General features: G+C 37.7%; 1 protein-coding gene across 1 annotated transcript in view; it reads left to right on the top strand.

Moving 5' to 3' along the window:
- The first annotated feature begins 9,901 nt into the window (after window positions 1-9,901).
- Window positions 9,902-20,300, top strand: part of nubp1 (nucleotide binding protein 1 (MinD homolog, E. coli)) — a 46,268-nt gene continuing 35,869 nt past the window's right edge. Inside the window, exons 1-3 of the mRNA XM_067414639.1 lie at window positions 9,902-10,055; window positions 10,491-10,595; window positions 12,969-13,102. Coding sequence (XP_067270740.1) covers window positions 10,025-10,055; window positions 10,491-10,595; window positions 12,969-13,102 — 270 coding nt within the window. The 5' untranslated portion in view covers window positions 9,902-10,024. The remainder of the gene's footprint in view (window positions 10,056-10,490; window positions 10,596-12,968; window positions 13,103-20,300) is intronic.

The raw sequence follows: 20,300 nt of genomic DNA, 5'->3' as shown, positions 1-20,300 counted from the left end.
AGATGACTTTAACAGACATACCACTTTCTTATAATGCACAAGGAGAAATCTTGTCCACAGATCTATTGTAGATGTTCCTGTCTGACAAAATAAAACGTGAGTAGTGAGAACTGTAATATTACCGTGAGAGGCATGTAAAGGGGTTCTGACACAGCTGAACAATTTCATAACAAAGAGCAGACAGCATAAACAAAGGGTGAGATGTGGGCCAAACAATAATCGACTCTAAGGAATGTGCATCTTTAAAGATAGATGACAGCTGAGTATGTGAATGAACACGGGCTGATCCGATGGATTTATGAGGAGCAATACTCCAAAACAAAAGAGCTCAATGGTATTATTCTTGTCATTGTTATTAGCAGCACACTATTCTAAAATAAGGATTACAACATTAAAACAATCTTGAAACTGCTTGGAAAATCTTTTCTTGAAGGAACATGAAGAAATGGATGTATTATTTACTCACCTGCATACATATATGCATGTTGTTACTTTCTGTCCTAGTGAGAAAGGCAAAAAAAAAAAAAAAATTCGATTTCACAAAGCACTGCATTCGGTTTAATTTGAGTCACAAGCAAAGGACTCTGATGAGGTTATTTTAATTAATCTTTTGAAAAGGAGAACTCATCGGTCTGAGAAACCTTCACCAAATCAGTCAGAGCAGTTGTGGTTCTCATTAGAGAATGGCAGTGCTACAAAACCTAGTGCAAAGTGATTGTACTAACCTATTCTCATTTTGAAATGTCCTTATGATGCTTGCTACAGTGTATTGGCTCAAGTTAGGTTGAACTCGTCGGCCAGCTTCCCTCAGGGTTATTCCATGATTACATGGTCCACAATTGTAGCTCTGATGTTATCAGTAATTCTATTTCATACTCTTCTTACACTTGCTCTTCCCCCTCCTCGTCCTCCTCTTGCTCCTCCTTGTCCTCGTCCTCTAACTTCACCTCATTGTCCTTGTTGCCCTCTCCCTCTTGCTTCTTCACCTCCACATCCTCTTCCTCAACCTCCTCTAATTTTCACTCTTCCTGCTTCCTCCATTGTATTCCACACAGACGGCTTACCTGTGGCTTATTTATAGTGCTTAGGCTGATTGCAAAGTGAACTAATTATCTAAAACAGTTTTCACATGAGACAGTGTCTGAGACAGTTGGCAAAATATTGTAAATAATAGCCATACATGTGTATAGTTTTATTAGGAGTGTGTTGATCATTTGAAAATTGAGTACAAAGCAGTGAGTTGTGTTTACAGTTCTGCAAAAGAGTTATGTGAACTGTTTTGCAAAGTGTGTGTTACAAAATTGAAAACTGAGCGCAAAGCAGTGTTTGTGCTTTTAGTTTTGTGGTTTTGCTATAAATATGAATAGTTTTAGAAATGAAGAATCACGGTTAGGGTTTAAGCATTCAGGGAAAAAAAATGTAACTGCATTCAAGTTTGGAATAATAAAATAAATGAAAACTCACCATGGCTGCATTTATTTGATTAAAACACAGTAAAACAGTTGTGAAAACATATTGCAAAATATTTGTTTCTTTATTTATATATATTCAAATGTAATTTATTCCTGCAATGGTAAAGCTGAATGTGTGTGTGTGTGTGTGTGTGTGTGTGTGTGTGTGTGTGTGTGTGTGTGTGTGTGTGTGTGTGTGTGTGTGTGTGTGTGTGTGTGTGTGTGTTAAATATCAGGACACAAATGTGTATAATGACATGGGTATGACATCGGTATTACAAGGAGAGGGTGTAATATCAGGGCATTACCCATGTCACACAGACAGACAGACAGACAGACAGACACACACACACACACACACACAAACATTTATATGATGTATTGTTTTGCTGAACTCCATAGTTTTTTTGTTTTTTATTGTTGTTATAAGCTCTGGCCTGTTCCAGCTCACCGGCTGTCCTTTCAATCTAGCAAATGTCCTGCAGGGTGTGCGGACAGCACAAGAACTAATTGTGGCAGGTATGCTGTCATATTCTGACACTCTAGTGACTCAAGAACTCCAGTCTGACTATGTGGGCTGATGTTTCTGCCGGACTCTCTTATTTCTTTTACAGTTCCATGGAGACAAATGAGAAATGGCAAGATTAGCACATTTGTAGCGAGTGAATCCAATCACAGTGATGGCTGGTGATGCCAGCGAGCCACTCCCTCTGGGCAACAAGCTGGCACTCTGACTGAGTCACTGCAACAATGCACATTTGCATTCTCGCTTTGCTCTTTGCTTTACCAGCACTTTATAAAATTCACTCACACATCAGAGGGCTAAAGATTTGTTTAATCTTGTTGATCTTTCTTTCCACAGAGAGAAATTCATCTTGAATGCAATCTTACATGGTTCATTTAGCAGCTGTTTGGTTATTAATAAAATATTGTTGTTGTTTTTCTTCCAACGATGGTGGTTTTCCCTGGATGTTCACATGCACTGTTGGGAGGAATTTGAGGTCAGATGGAGCCTATTCTATCCATCCCAGTGTGGTGATTACTGTAATTAACTTTCAAAGAAAAAAGAGCTCCCGTACTTAATAGCCTACTAAGCTCTGAGTTTACATTAGATGAATTATAGACACAGCAAAGACGTTTCTCGCAAACATTCCTCCAAATATATTGGATTAAACGAAGTCTTGGCAGAAATCCTGGACCATCCATAACACATCTACTGTTCCACTTGGAATCATCAAGACACTTCATTGAACAGAAGTCATGTTGTTCTAGTATAACAAGTGAGGGCTGTGTATGATGAAAATCGGCTCTCTGGACGGCTGTGCTGGAATACTGGAGATCAACTCTCAATGATCCACAGGGCCGTCACAAGAGAACACTTGTTAACAAGTGTTGAACATGTCTCTGGCCCTTCAGGGTGAGTGCGTTCACGGATATTGGTTGCGCATTCTCCGCTCTCCTGGAGCACTCGCCGATCAGCCTCGTGTTGATTGAATTGCGCTCTACAATCCTTTGCCCTAAGTCCGTGGTATGGCAAAGCTTCGTAGAACAAAATCTAATCCCGTAGACAAGACTGCTTGCGTTAGCCTTGGAGGCTAATCTGCGCAGAAGAGCAAGCGGGCCTGAGGGACGTTGGAGAAGATTTAAGTCTTTGTCCTTGAGGCCTGGAAGAAAGACCCATCACATGGGGGCTTACCTCAGTTTCTCCACCATAAATTACAGAGCCTCCTTCTCAAGGGGGTTTGGGTTGAAGAACAGAATCTTCTACATATAACTGCTTAAAGGAAAAATATGCTCTACCATAATGATGAAGATAATATTAATAATAATCCTTACCTGAGAAAGCATGGTGTTACAAAACTGTTCCGAAACACGGGCTGAGGATCCAAACACAGCTTATATTGGGCCAATCCAGAATCGTAATCCATAAATCAAGCAAAACGTCAAAACCCCAGAGCAAACCATCCAGATAATAACAAAAGTTCAAGGAAACCAGGACCATGAAACAAAAACCTGAAATAGCACTCAAAAATGCAGTGTAACACCAACAAGCCTTTGCAATGAGTGAAAGAACACACAGGGTCTGTGTCCGAAATCACCCCCATACCCTTAAATAGGGCACTATTTGAGGGGACATCCATTTGTAGTGGTGTCCGAACCATAGTGAACGTTATTGAGTGCACTCGTTCAATCCAATGAGTATACCACTGATGTACACTCAACAGCTAGAGAACACCATTAGTACTGGAGCTGCCAGTTTGCTGTTTTAAATAACTATTAAACAGCAAGCAGAAACTATGCAAAAGCGAAATATTAGTAGAAAAATGGCTATATTAGGCTATATTAGTGGAGTAATGTAGGGAATAGTGAATGAGGGTATAGAGGGTGATTTCAAACACAGCAGCGGCAACCTCCGAAACCAATACGGAAGTAACTTAAACTGTAATTCATCGACTGGCTGCTAGGGACAGGCTGCAAATGGGAGCAAAAATCTTATTGAACCCCATGTTAAAATATCCAACTTTAAAGCAAATAATAATAATGATAATTTATACATGTTTTTATACATGTTTACAGCCTGGTACAAATTGTGGTTTTGGTTTACATGGCTAATTTTTCCCTTCATGACATGGTGATTTATTTATTTTTTACATTATATTAACGTTCTGCATATTTAAGGGTGTGGCCACTTTGAATGACAGGTGGATAGTCATTTGTCTGCTGTCTGTTAATTGGCACGTCACTTCAGCTCCAGCTCCAGCCACGTCCCACCTCTTTTCCCATGCAAGTTATCTGGGAGTGAAGCAGAATCACAAGCCCCCTTCTTTAAGCTTAAATGGCCCTGTCCCAAATGGCACACTTCATGTGCACTTTCAGTCTTGTGGACGTACAATGGCTGCTGCGTGCACGTGTCCATTAAATCCACGCAGTGCCGCCGCTCCCACCATGCGCATCAGGTGCTGCGCGTACGGTACCTAGCGCTGAAGGGGGCACCACGATAATTTTCTCTCAGCAACCACCTCACCGTCAACAAATACGAAAGCGCAACACCCGTAGGTAACATAAAGTAATGATGCATAGGGCATCAAGACGGCCAGCGGTGGTACTGAATTCATGAGACCGCAGGGTGTCCCATTTTTCATTTTAGGTCTCGGAAGGGTGCTCACAACGCCATCTTTGAGGTCTATATGCACCCCCGATGCACACCTCTGCCAAGCCCGCACTGGTGCAGGTTCTGTAGCAGACTTCTTCCAGGCAGTCAAAGTGGCAAATTGGAAACCCTACGGTCTTGTGAACTTAACAGAAATGCACACGCATTATAAGTTCTACAAAAAGTGCACATGAAGTGTGTCATTTGGGACAGGACCATAAAGCAGATAATGATAAACAGGTGGTAGTAATCAGAAGAGTCCAGGCAATGGGTTGTGGGAAATGTAGTTCATGAAGTGGTGGCAATGGCCTTGGGAGGAGTGCCGTCTGGTGGAGATCAAGGGCAATCCAGCTGGTGGATATGACACAGGGTAATCATGTCCAAATGTGTTTCCTAAAATCTTAACTTGGACAGGTGGCCAAAAATTCAGGTCTCCAATTGAACATTTTCAAGTGACTGATCACCTCGAAATTTTTCAGTTGGCCTAATTGAATTTCTGTGAATTAAATTGCATCAATTAACAGAATTTAAATTCGGCCAACTGAAAAATTTAGATGTGATCAGTCACTTGAAAATGTTCAATTGGAGATTTAAAAAAAAAAAAAAAATGAAAGTGCTCATTGTGTCAGGGTTCTGTCACTTCGGTCTAGCTTTCTCTTGGTTTGGTGACAGAGTCCTGACACTCCTGTATTTTGTCCTGTCTTGTGTGAGCACGCAGCTTTGAGCATGCTCGAGCTGCGTGCTCTTCTGTCCCTGTCATTTTCTGTGTGGGGCGTGGTGTTCGGGTCCCAGCACTTCTGTCTAGTTGGGTTTCGGTTTTGTGTTGGGATTCGGACATTCATGCTCCTTGTGTTTTGTCTTCTGTTGTGAGTGCACAGAATGAGCATTCGCTCATTCTTGTGCACCCTGTGTGGTTGTGTGTGTGCACTGTCCTGTCTGTGTGTTTTGTGTAGTGTAGCATGCAGCTGGTGTTTTACTTGCTGCATGCTTTCTTGTTGTCATGTTTCGTGTGAACATGCAGTTTATGAGTTTTCATTAACTGCATGTTCATGTCATGTTTGGTGTGAGCACCTGCCACAATTTCTTTGTCCCATGTGCTCTCATGTCAATTGTCTAACCCCACCCACCTTGTTTCCTGATTATTGGTTCATTTGCCCCACCTGTCTTCTCCCATTACCCTCGTTTGTTTGCTCCCCATTTAATCTCCTTGTGTTTGCAGTCCTGTGCTGGATCGTCGTCAAACCTTCCTCGTCAAACCTTCCTCATGTTTCCCTGCTCCTGAAGTCAAGTCAAGTCAAGTCAAGTCAAGTCGAGTCAAGCCAAGCCAAGAAAAGTCAAGTCTTGTTTTTCCCCCTCGGGGTTGTTTTTGTTTGTCTTGTTTTGTTTGATTTTTATAATAAAGAGCCCATTCTTCCTGCAATTGAGTCCTCGCTCCTTTTCCACTCTACAAACCCTGACACATTGACTACTCAAAGGGTTTGGGATGAAGAATACCTCCTTAATAGAAAAGTATGCTCTGGTAAATAATAATAATATTACATTAAAATCTTATTAATAAATGTGTGCAATATTCTATGTTACAGATCAGTGTTGAGAATGGGCACCCTAAGAGATGGGTGGACTTTACCATGACTGTGCAATTTCTGAGAATCATCTACATTGCAGTAATGACGTGGCTAGACCTTAAAAACCGTATAACTGTTGGGACAATTGTATGTACGATAGGGCGGGGTGACGAGTCTGGCCTACGATCTCCTTGTGAGACTTGAAGCTGGCTTCTGCTGTTGAAACTGCAAACTATTCTCCAGTAAAAAAAAAAAAAAATTTTTGTCTTGGTCTTCATTTTTCACTACTGGTTTTGCATCATAAGCTGTTAACCTAACCTAACCCTAACCCCTAACAGTGAGAAGCAGGGCAGTCATATCCAAATATGTATATCTTGAACTTTTTTTTGTCAGGTGGCTTTAAAGTCTCTTTTTCTCAAAAAGCAATTGAGGTATAAGGCTTACTGACTTGATTCATTGTCATTCATCCATGAGACTGTGTATGCCTAAGGAAAATACTTTTTTTTTCCAAGAGATGATTCATTCCTTTGATTCACATAACATAGCAAAAGATAAGGGTGCTGCACAAAACACTTGATCCGTCAAATTGAATGTGCATCTACACGACGTTATCTATATATTGTGCCTTTAACACTCAAAGCACAGGCTCACTTTCCGTGTCTTGCCTTTTTCATAACATAATTCTCAACCACTTATTTCTGGTCTCTGACGCTAATGTAAACATGATAACAATACAATACATGAGAAAAAACACACTCCTCTTCTTGGTCTCTGGAGTACAATAAAACAAAAACATACCATCCCACACCATTTCCAGTGGACAAGGAGTAGCGACTGGTCTATCGTGAGCTATCTAGGTGGAATAGTTTCCTTGGCAACAAACTGACATTTATCGGTGTACTTGCCCTGGAGTATTTGAGGTTACAGAGACGCATTTATGGCAGACAGTGACTTTCTAACGTTTATGAGTCAGTGCTTTTATATGGATTTGCATAATTTGAGTGCAGGTCATGTGATGCAAGGGGATAACCAATCACATATGTACCTTTTATTTAAAATGTTGCATGCTAGGTATTCTTGAAGCTTTTGTTTATAGATATTTCTTCATTATTATTTCTCCATAATTTAGGCATTTATAAATGAATACAAATTAATAAGTACATGCAAAAAATGATCTAAAATATAACTTTATCAATATTGAAAAATTAAATAAAAATAAATTCCCAAGTGCCAATTCTCTTGTCACCCCCTACAGGACAGCATGGAATATTACACGGGTGTGTGCATGAACTAAAGAATGAAAAAACTTTTATTTTTAATTTGTCAATGCTAAAAATGTATTTTTAAACATGATATCACTGATAATATATAGCCTTTCAGAGAGAGTAGCCTATAGCTTCACAAACTAAAGTTTTCTGATCAACTCAAAAGGGAAAATTCTGCATTGCACCTGAGGGATTCATAAAAGAGGTTTTCTATCAATGAGGGGGAGGGGGGAGGCGCGACTGCGAGAGATCTCCTCCCATAATCCCTGTCTATGGGCGTTCCTCTTCACGGCCAGTTTGTGAAGGATGTAAAAAAACAAAAACAAAGGACATCTCATATTACATTCCCTGTCCATGGGAAAACCAGGGGCTCAACATTCAGATTTTAATCACCTGGAGCTATACAACCGTCATGAAAACAAATCAACCTCTGCATGCATGAGACACATTCTTTTTTTCATTTTTACTTTTCAGACAAAGTTTTAAAATAAACATACAGGTTACAAAATCCAACCTAACATGTTTTAGTTTGAAGTTGATGTTGCCACCTTTTCCACAACAAGTTAAAAGTCTGAGAATTTTGAAGAGTCAATCTCAAAAGCTTTCAAACGCTTTATAAGAGCTGTTGATGACACATGGCCAGTAGTCAGGCAATTACCTTTTGCCTTTTATGTCGTTCTCTGGCATTTAAAAAGAAACATCCGTAACTGGGCAATTCAAGCACAAAGCCATCCTGTATAAAGTGACACTGCCCTTGGGAGGATCTAGGAAACTAACTCCAGTGTTGCCAGAAAGTCATTTCTGCTTCCTCAAAAGCTGTGTAGCTACAAACACTTGAGTTAACCCTTTGGTGACTGAGAGGTAAAACACTTTAATTATTATGTAACTATAAGTTGAGAGAGTGTGAAGATCCGAGATCAGAAGTTGGGATTGATATGACTGGCATTTGTAGCCACAGAGAGACATTCCTTTTGATTTGCACAAGCGTTATTCCCACTGACCTCTCATCCTGTTTACACAAGTAGGCAGAAAGCCACAATATTCTTTTTTTTTTTAATCAATCTCCAGAGCTAGGTGTTTGCCATCCAAATATTTGTAAGACCAACAAATCTAACTACTTAACATGCTACACACTAAAAATTAAACAAGGACTTGACGAATAAGTAGACATTTAAGAGTTATATATGCTAATTTTGTATAAACATACATTATTATTATTAATATTATTATTATTATTATTATTTGCCAAAAGTTTTGGGATGCCTGCATACATGCACATACATAACCATTAATGATATCCCATTCTAAATCTGTAGGGTTTAATATGGAGTCACACTTTAGCCAACCCTCTGCAGCTAACAGTTTCAACTCTTCTGCAGGCTTTCCATAAGGTTTAGGAGTGTGTCTATTGACAATTCTTCTAGAAGCGCATTTGTGAGGTCAGGCACTGATGTTAGATGAGAATAAAATTAACAGTTGACCGTGGAATATTCAGTAGTGTGGAAATTTAATGAATGGACTTATTGCACAGGTGGCAATATCACGCACGGTACTGCACGCTTAAATTCACTGAGCTCCTGAGAGAGACCCATTCTTTCACAAATGTTTGTAGAAGTGTCCGCATGATTAGGTGCTTGAATTTATCATGGAAGTGATTGGAACACAAATAAATAATCCTAAAATTATACCCAATTACCTAATTAATAAGTCAGATTTATTATATTAATTTATTTAAGTTGCTGACAACTTGTTAAGCTACAGACAATAGATCACATAACAAGTAAACAATGAAACAAACAAACAATAAATAAATACAAATTTATTTGGTTACTTATTTATTATATGTATTGCCTTTTAAAACTATTTTGGTAAACTTTTTGGTAAATTAGGATGAGTTTATCTGCTAACAGACATAGTGACAACAGAAAAATAGTAGGCTACCCTTACGAAACAAAAATATATTGCAGTATATCGGAAAATATCATGTAATACATTAGGCAATATATTCACATATATGGGATTTAATATTTATATTCTCCAATATATTGCAATATATGAAAGCGGCAATCATTTGTAGATATTGTATAATACCATCAGTATATTATTCCATGTATTTACAATATATTATAATATATTTCAAGTAATATATTTGTAAATATATTTTCCTTTCATATGGGCTAAGAGCAGAAAAATCTATGACCAATCTAAACAGGCTACATTAATAAAAAACCTTAGATTTTAGGTAACTTAGATTTTAGTTAATACATAATGCATCTTACTTTTTATTTTTTATTTAAAAGGGTTAAATTTGTTGCGTTTGTTGCATACTTTTTGATTAGATTTAATCCACTTTCTATAAACACCACTTACTTTAATGTTAACTGAGTGTTTCTTTCCACTTTAAATGGTCCCTGATGTGAATTAAATAACAAATATTCTCACATTTTACGTTTTACTGCCACAGAAATCAAAGCTACTCTGTGCGTCAAAATAATACCGCAATGTGACCGTGCGGAACTTTCGACACACTGCATTATCCGGGGAAGTTCGTGGTCGTTGCACCAGTGTCAGGAACTGCGCAGGATTTGAAAGATGGCGGATGTTCCTAGTGATGCACCACAGCGTAAGTCTAATAAACGTGTATAATAATACCTTTAAGGACATTGAATCCACACTTTTTTATCTGCCATCTGCTTACATTTTAAAATACGCTTTCGCCAACTAAATACACATATCCAACACGTTTCGCTGTGACTCTTTGATGTTTATCTAAAACTGACATCTGTCATTTAGACAGTCTGGCACAACAACCACAACACAACTGCCTGTGTCAGCTGCCTGGACGTTTACCTTACTGTTTATTTTAACATACATATGATACATACACACATACAGTTTCAACTTGCTATCAAACTAAATGTAAACTTCTGAACTTATATCTGAGTCCATATGACTTTGTGCTCACTCAGTTAAGAAAAATAAAGAGAGGCATCTGTTCATGATCCACACATTATGTCTGTTTACTTTTTGTTTAAGTCTGTTATCATTCTATCTCTAGACTGTCCGGGCACAACCAGTGACCAGGCTGGTAAATCTTCAGCATGTCAGGGATGCCCAAACCAGAATATATGTGCGTCTGGTGCCACCAAAGCCCCTGATCCAGGTATGGCTTTCATTCATTCATTCATATATATATATATATATATATATATATATATAATTTTTGTAAGTGAAGAGTTTCCTTATAGATGTTTCAAATGTGAATAAAGAAAGGAGTAAAATGCAAAGAACATCTAAATGGGTCATGTCATAATATGACTGTAAGATTTATCCAGTGGTATCAGTCCACCAAAAACCAAGGTATGGCAGACTCTTACTCTCTCAGTCCCACTTTCAAGTACTTCACACAACTTTTGCCAGGCCTTCAAAGCTGAAATGTCTGAATATTATCCCATTTTTAATGTGTTAAATGTCCTTCAAAAGATTGTTATCATTTGTAAAACGAAAAAAGTTTTGTGATGTAGGAAAGCTAACACTTAACTTTAAATTATAAAATCTAAGAGTACATTCAATTACCACTGCAGCCAGCAGAATAGTGACCAACAATCGTTGTTATTTTAAAAATCTATTTTTGTAATATTTGTTCTACTGAAGTATGTAGGAAAAGACACAAAGTCTCACGTAAAACTTAAAATTGCAAATTAAATTAGACAGTGAGTCAAAAGCGCTTCCTTTATCATCACTGAAGCTGTCAGTCAGTTTAGTGCAAATACACTGGCCCCTCATTTATCAAAAGTGCGTACACCAAATTTCCAGCGTACACCCAAACCCACGGTGACTTTGAGATTTATCAAAATAGGCACGTTGACGTACGGCTCAAATCCTACGCCAGCTCAGGAGGTGGTGTACGCACGTTTTGAGTTAGTGCGAAAATGTGCAGAAAAACAATTCCTAACACCACAAAACGAACAGACAAATATATGCTATATTATGACCCACTGTAAAAACAACAACAACATAGTAATTATAAACTTCAGTGATTATTTTTGTGCAATGGACTTCAATGTTTAATTTGTGTGACTATACCAAAGCATTTGATTTGTAGGCATATGTATTCCTCCAGTCGCGAGCCTGTGCGCTTTACCTGAGGTTTCAGGGTTAGGCCCGGCAGCTGCGCACGGTCTGGGACTGAAAATAATTCAGACTGAAAAAATAATAAAAATGACATTCTTTTTCTTTTAAATAATAATAATAAAATAAATAATAACGACATTCTTCTTCTGAATAACAATAAGCGTCCTTAATAATAAAAATCATAATAATAATAAGAATCTTACAAATTGTCATGCAATTATTAATGTGAATGAATGGTACTCCACATCACATCATCATCACTATCGTACATCCCAATAGCCTACATGTGCCGTGATACGAAATTAAATGCTAATTGTTTCGAAACATGTTCTGTAAAATAATGCATTGTGATAATTTATTATCCAAATAGCAATTTAAACTGCTGGAGTGCGTTTCTCAACCCCCACACTATTAACAGTACTCTTAATTTAGGTCCACATTTTGTTTTTGTAGGTGCCTTTATTCCCACTCTTTAAACTCCCAAATAAAACAATTTCGTTTTTTTCCACTTCCCTGGTGATCTCGATGGGCGCGTCTCAATCATCTCACTAGTTCAGTAGTCAGGGCACTGATCAGGGAGTCAGCCCATTGACTTATGTCCTAATCAGTGCCCTGACTAGTGGACTAGTGAGATGATTGAGATGCGCCCGATCTCCACGTCGGAGAAGTTTCGCTTCTTTGCCGTATTCCGTGTGTCCATGGCGTAAAATGAGGGCATGGGGGAGGCGGAGACTTGAATATATAGGGGCGTGTTATTCTAATGACGATCGTTTTCAGCCGCAGCATTTATCAAGGGCAGGTATTGCGTACACCTGAATTGCAGAGGTGCGCACAGCTTCATACATCAGGCGATGAGAGGAGTGTAAGCATAATCTTACGCCAACATATACGCCCGTTTCCACGCAAGATTGATAAATGAGGTTCTAATGATGTTTTAATCAATGAATCTTTTATTTAAACCGTGTATCCTTTTTGTTTGTTATAATGAGAGGACTTGTGCTAAATATAAACTTGCTTAGTGTTTTGAGAGATAATGAGCAGATTCCAACTACCGGTAACTTAAACACCTCTGATTGGACATTATGTTCAACAGAAATACCTGTGATTGGTTACAATACTCAATGCCAGATCTCTTTAAATTACTTAATTTTCTGTATAATTTTTTTTTTTTAATTGTCGTATGTTACATGTACTAATGTAACTTTGTTAATCCTCTAATAAAAATGTATTACTTGCATTGACCTGTCCAGGTACGCCAACACCTAATTGAACACCCCTGGATTGATCCTTTTAGATTTGTTATTGTATGATGATTAATGTACAATGTCAAAGTTCTTTTTATTATAATAGCATGTTGGCTCCATTTAAATCTAAAGTGTACAACATTGTTTTGTCATTTTAGCCATCGAAGAAATCAGACAGAAAATGACCTCTGTGAAGCACAAAATTCTAGTTTTGTCTGGCAAAGGGGGTGTTGGGAAGAGCACATTCAGCGCACAGTTGTCTCATGCATTAGCTAGTGATGACTCCAAAGAGGTAAGACCAAAGAATTCTATACTTCCTTTGAGTCTTTTATGATGTCACCATCTTCTGACCATTACAGATTTCAAAACTGAGCAAGGCTCAATTGCAATAATTTTATACATTTAATAATAAAATATGAATAGATTTTAGCACTAGTTAATTGGTTCAATATCTGAGATATCATTTTTTGTTTATATTTGATTTGGTGGACAAATGTTTTAAGAATATTTTATATATAATATATATTCTTCTTCTTCTTCTTCTTCTTCTCCTTCTTCTCCTTCTTCTTCTTCTTCTTCTTCTTCTTCTTCTTCTTCTTCTTCTTCTTCTTCTTCTTCTTCTTCTGTTTTAAGAAACAAGTTCCCTCCTTTCTGCCTCACTTCATTCGTTTTCATTTCTAAATTGAATTTAAAACATTTTGTGAATTGTGCTTTTCTTATGTTTTTGGGTCGCCTATAGTTTTAAGTGTATACATTTTCTTTATGATTAACAGTGTTAAGCAATATTATTTAATAAGGCCTGACTTGAATTCTGGATAATATTGTCTCCTAGCAGATGAGTTTGCTGACCTTATTTTCATGTGTTGTTGGTTGATTCATATTCAGCAGGAAAACAATCCCACACAATTGCTGACGCCACCCTAAATGTCAAAGGAATCTGATCATAGATTTTATATATATATATAAATCATTTTTATAAATATATTAAATTTACTCAATTTGTAACTTGAAAGGATTTAAGTTATATTCATTTGCACTAATTTAGTTTCATTTTGAAAAGTTAGGGCTAGAGTTGAGGTTTTACTTAATTGTATACCGCAAAAAACTGTAACGCTTAAATCCATGACTATTTTACCAATCATTCTTAAATATTCTGGTCTTTAGCAACCCGGATCTATATCAAATACAGATAGAAGTTAGACTCTCCTGATATTAGAGTAACAATTACAGAAGAATAAAATAAAGCGTATTTCGTTACCTTTTGGAGCTCGGAAATGTTTGGTTTGAGCAGATGTTTTATACCATCATCACTGTCCTCATCAGAGCTCATTTGCCAGCACATCCAGCTGGCTCATATTCGCGATCACACACATATTCTTAATTCCTTTTCAACGTCTTCAAAATCAATATTTTGATCGCTGACAGCTTCTTCACCAGATCCACCATCAAGTGACCGTGACACTAATATTTGAATGTGTTCAGTACTTTCTCTGCAGTAAATCGCTGAGCCATTTTAAATTTTGCAGATTATAATTATTAAATTTGATTATATAGGTTAGTTTTCTGTCTGAGGTAACTATGAGTGAAACGTCAATTCATCATTGCGTATCAGACATTGCCACCTTGTGGAATAAAGGTGAATTACACTTATTTCGTCATTATAGATTTATTTATTGTTGTGCCGAAAAAATATACTTACAATCTTACACACCTCAAGTTGATACAATCTATTACCAAAATCTACAAAAAACACATCACCTACATATATTCATCAACTAACCCTTCAGAAATGTCCTGTTGCAGACACCGGTTTCAGACCTTTTCATTGTGTGTCTTTGTGAGTTAAATGGGTACTTTAGCGCTGGGAAGATGGATCTGTATTTAAACTGGGTCATTAATGCAGTAGAAATGTGAAATTATTTTTGAATTTGGTGCCTTCTAGACTGAGAAAAGACAGAACATTTATTTTTGGCTCATGGGGATAAAAGACAACAATTGCTTGCTTCGCTGCCCTGTGAGGCCATTCTCAAAGCCACTGATACTGGATTACTGTGACTGAGTTGGAGAACAGACACTACAATTAAATACTGAAACGTGTCTGTTCAACATAATGAGTGAGTCACCGTGCGAGAGTCACAGCGCTAACGCTGCAGGAATCAGATTACATTTAATGTCATGAATGAGCTGAAAGAGCTCATGATGAGAGCTGAGGTAATTGCGACCACGCTCCATGAAGTTAATTTAACTTCATGGAAATTAATCTGAGAAGTTAAAACATTTACATTGCTCAGCATAGCTCCGGTTACATGAATGCCTGCAGCTGCCGAGCAGTAAATGAGTGCTGTGAGATCCCATCTTCCATGGGCGGGTTGAAAACATGTGGAAATAGCTCCCTCTGCTGGCTGTAGTCTTTAGCCTTTGGCCAAAAATTCCTCTGATGACGCAAATATCGCCAATCTGCGTCATCGGAGGAATTTTTTCAGAAATAAAATGCATAAATCTCTTGTCTCAGGGGGATATGAGAAGGGGAAGCACAATCATTTGAATATACTCCAGGGTTTCTACTGATACAAAGCCATATGCTAATCGCTGAAGTAACCCTTTAATAGAAGCTGCTAACATGAGCTCTTAAAACTCCGCCCTCTTCTAGAAAGGACTGGGAGCAGCAGCTCATTTGCATTTAAAGGGACAAACAAAAATAACTCGTTTTGCTCACGCTCAAAAATGTACTATTTTAACATGCTATAAAAGGATCTATGGGGTATTTTGAGCTAAAAGTTCACATACACACTTCAGGGACATCAGAGACTTGTTTTACATCTTTTAAAAATCAGCATTATAGGACCCCTTTAAATTTAAACCCTTATGTTTTCTGACCTCTTCTGTTTTTTTAATCAACTTAACTATAACCTGCCCTTTTTGATTTAAAAATATATTTTTGCACTCATCGAATATGAGCTGCCATGACAAATTTGGACTCATTCTGGTTTATTTAATTTAAAAAAAAAATATTTTTTTTACTAAGTTTCCTTTTGATTTATTTTCATTCTAGCATGTTATTCAATGTATTATTTACAGACTACTTTATAGCACTATGAACATCAAAACACATTTCTAAACTTGTCTGAAATCATATCAGACATTTTAAGTGCAGTGCCTCTAGCAAAACATTATCGTATATTATTATATATATAGGAAAGACAACCAACTGCTGAGTGATAACACAACACTTATGCTTTCAAACTTGGATGAATCACTATGACAGTGCAGTGAACAGGAAAAGCTTCTGTTTGTATCTTAGCATCCGAGCCAAGCACTTCACAATAATGTTTCTCTGTCTGAGACTGCTGGCTATTTTTAGTGCATTGTAGGGCTCTGCGGCAGAAAGAGCTGTATTTACCGGGTTCATTGAGAAGAGCACGGCTTTGCCTGGGACTCTTTCTGAGCCAGTGCACTAGGGAGAGCTGTATTGATCTCGTCTCAACAAACTGTGGCCACAATAGTGCTGTCAGCGTGCAGACTGCGTCCGCTGTTTACCCTTTGGCAGCTCACTGACTGAAATAATCTTCCATCCCTCGAACAATTTAAATCGCAAAGCTTGGGGACTTCCACAATATGAAGCGATCCAATGTGGCTGACAACTAAAAAGCAGAGAGGAATTCAGTTCCATGCTCTCTGCTTCCAGTATGCAGACGTGCCTTTAAAAGGTCTCGCTGTGAAATTATGGGTCATGTTTGTTTTCTTCTCTTTTATATCCCACTCTCTTTCCATGTAAGATGGCAGTTTGTGCAATTGCATTTTTCTCTACATTGATTTTTTTCTTTTATTATTTCTCAAGCACATTGTATATGTTGTAATGGGATGCTGTAGCGTCTCTTTTTTGTGCTCATCTGAGGTGAGTGTAGGACTAGGGTCACCCTTGCTGATGCAGTTGACAGTTGAAATCATACGTTTGTGTCAGTATGATCTCCAAACAGCACCTTCCACTCAGGCATGTGTGCTGATAGGTCACACTTATCTGCTGCGTCAAAAGTCCCCCGTTCCAGAAGGGCTTAGAGCTTGAGTGGGAACATCCTGTTGTATGCCTTGCGTTGTGTTCACACTTCCTGATAACTGAAAGAATCAGGAAAGCGTTGAGAGGCCCTCCTAGTGCAATCTTCAGTAGATTAGAGACACTTTAACGCCCATGCTTGATCAGTCATTTCACATTGAGAAAACCACTGGATGTGAAACAGAAAGAAACCTTGCATTTGGGATTCATTTTATAATTAACCTTCATCCTTCCTTCATCCTTCCCTCTTGGGTCAAAATGATTTTTTTTTTTTTTACCTGAAAGCATGGATCATTTCATTTTTATATATATTTTTTTAATTTAAATATTTGTTTTCTATTTTTTTCAATGCTTTTTTTGTGGGATGTTTTTTGTTTGTTTTATTTATAAATGACTAGATTTTTAGATGACTACCTTTAAATGATTAGATGATAAATCAATAAATATAATTTTAAGCACATTCTTAACTTCAATTCAAGATAACTCTCCAATACTTGGAATAACCAGCTCAAAATATCTCACAATTGGGTAAATTTGGGTGTCTCTGTTGTCTGGCTATTACCTGACCAAGCTCAATTTGAGATTGAACATTGGTCTGGGGAGTCTGCTCTGTATTTTCTACTGCACAAGAAGCGTGATCAATGGGCATTATTCAAATGACTCTGTACGCAATTGGATAGTCCTTTAACCAATCAGACCAGATCAGGCTGGGTTTACCCAGTCTAGTGTCTCTGTTGACATCTTGTGGGAAAAAATAATATAACATATTTAATGACTATATGGAGCAAATGAGCTGTCCCGCTGCAAAAGTCAGTTTTATTTCTTCAGTATGCATTTAGATGCACATTTAGACATTTCTAAAATATTTGTGCATGTTTAGTGTTAATTTTGAGCATTTTTTTAGGTTTGCCTATGTATACTGACACATTCCTTACATTCAATTAAGGGGTCAAATTGACCGCAAGGGAAGGATTTTTAGCTTTTTCATAGACATACAGGTGCTGGTCATATAATTAGAATATCATCAAAAAGTTGATTTCACTAATTCCATTCAAAAAGTGAAACTTTTATATTATAGTAATTAAACAAAGATTGAAATATTTCAAATGTTTATTCATTTTAATTTTGATGATTATAACTGACAACTTGGAGAACGTCCAAAAGACAACCACAAGGAGGGCAAGACACAAAAGGTCATTGCAAAAGCGCCTGGCTGTTCACAGAGCTCTGTGTTCAAGCACATTAAAAGAGAGGCGAAGGGAAGGAAAAGTTTTTACATTTAAAACTTTTGTAAAAAAGTAAAACAATTTTTTACAAGCAATAGCGATAACTGCACCCTGGAGAGGATTCTGAAACAAAACCCATTAAAAAATCTGGGGGAGATTCACAAAGAGTGGACTGCAGCTGGTGTCAGTGCTTTAAGAACAACTAAGCACAGACGTATGCAAGACATGGGTTTCTGTATCCTCATGAAAACAATGCATTACAGCTTTAAATAAATTACGTAATTAAATTAAGATAGTTCAATTAGATAATATAATTTATTTTTTGTGAGTTCATATATTTTTTTGGGATTATTTTGCGGTGAAATGCGGTGACACATTTTCTGAGTAAAACCAAATATTGAATGTGGAGTGAAAAGAGGGTGTGGCTTGTTCAGCTTGATTGGATCCAGAAAGTAGGCGTTTCATTCAGCTCGCTGTCAAAGTTCGCCATTGACTGACAGTTCTACTCAAAGCCGTCAAAAAATGCCATTCCAGAGTGGATATACATTTTCAGATAATGATTACAGATTATGAAGACCATTTTTAGGGGCCAAGCACCGAAGGTGCGGAGGCACCTATTGAAATTGTTAGTGTTCCTATTATTATTATTCTGCTTCTTCTTCTTCTTCTTCTTCTTCTTCTTCTTCTTCTTCTTTTTCCGCCATAGGAGTCTCTGGCAGCCCATAGAACCGTATGGTAAAAAGTTGTGAAATTTGGCACACTCATAGAGGCCAGTCTGAGCTGTCACTATAGCAAATTTGGTGCCTCTAACTCAATCCCTCTAGCGCCACCACCTGTCCAAAGTTTCACTCATATTTATGCTTATAACTTTTGACCCCTAAGGGCTAGAAACAAAATTCTTTTTTCATCGGATTCCTTGGCTCAAGCCGATTCGATTTCACCCTATGATGTCATTTTCCGGTATGCAAATTTTCCCGCCATTTTGAATTTTCTGAAAAACCTACTTTTTCGAACTCCTCCTAGGCCGTTGCTCCGATTTTCACGAAAATTGAAACAGATCATCTTCAGAGCATGTTGACAAAAAGTTATGGAATTCAAGTTGATTCGTCCAATCGTTTTCAATAAACGCACAAACAAATTTTACGTGGAGGTTGCAAAAACACACTAAAGGCTATATCTCCGCAACGATTTATCGTATTCAAACCAACCTTGGTACATGTCATCACAAGCATGACTTGAAGCAACATGCAGCGTTTCGGCGCAGCGCCACCTACCTGTCCGGAGATACGAAAAATGCCTATTTTGGCTTATAACTTCTGAACCGTTTATCCAAAAATCATAAAATTGGTCTCATTAGATTCAGGGCGTCATGCCGAGTCGACTGATATCCAATTTTACCATGTCGGCCATTTTGGATGTCGGCCATTTCGAATTATGTGCAAAAATGCTGTATTTTATGAACGCATGAACAGATTGTTATGAAACTTGGTATGGGTCATCACCACGATGCCCTGAAGTAGCCTGAGAAGTTTCGAAACAGCGCCACCTAGTGGAGAATTTTTTTTTTCAAACGCTTATAACTTTGGGTGTGGTTGACATATTTTGATGGGAGTGTGTTTTTTGGTCTCCTGAATCCTTGCCGACTCCAACGATACCAGACTTGCCAGGTTTCGGCATATGGTTTGCGCAGAGTTGTAATTTAGTGCTTAAAAAACATTTGCTGATATCTTCGAAACCGCTAGTCCGATCGAGACGAAACCAGCCTCAGAAGTTCGGAAACATAGGTTGATAGCTATACGCTAATGCCCAAATCTCAAAATATTGATAGTAAGGGGTAGTAAAATCCAATCAAAGTCAGGTGTCAGTCCTTTTTTACGTGTTTTTTCATATAAATGTCTATAACTCCAAAACAAAATGAGATATTTTCACCAAACTTGACACACATATGTATGGGCTCACTATGAGGACACATAAAAAAATTGGTGGGATTGTGCCTCTTGGTGGCGCTATAATAAAACAAAACATGAAATTCCCATTGACTTCAATGCAGTATTATGGTTTAAAATGCTAATGCTATAATTTAAGAATGCATTAGCGTATCGTTACAAAACTCGGTATGTGTCTTCCGCTCCATGTCCTGAAGATACTCAAAAAGTTTCGGGGTAGCGCCACCTTGTGGTCAAAAGTTGTAATAAAATGTACAGAAATGCGAA

This window comes from Pseudorasbora parva, chromosome 2 (assembly GCF_024679245.1).
Source record: "Pseudorasbora parva isolate DD20220531a chromosome 2, ASM2467924v1, whole genome shotgun sequence".
Taxonomy (NCBI): Eukaryota; Metazoa; Chordata; class Actinopteri; order Cypriniformes; family Gobionidae; genus Pseudorasbora; species Pseudorasbora parva.
The sequence above is the reverse complement of the archived record's forward strand: the minus strand, read 5'-3'. Positions and strand labels throughout refer to the sequence as shown.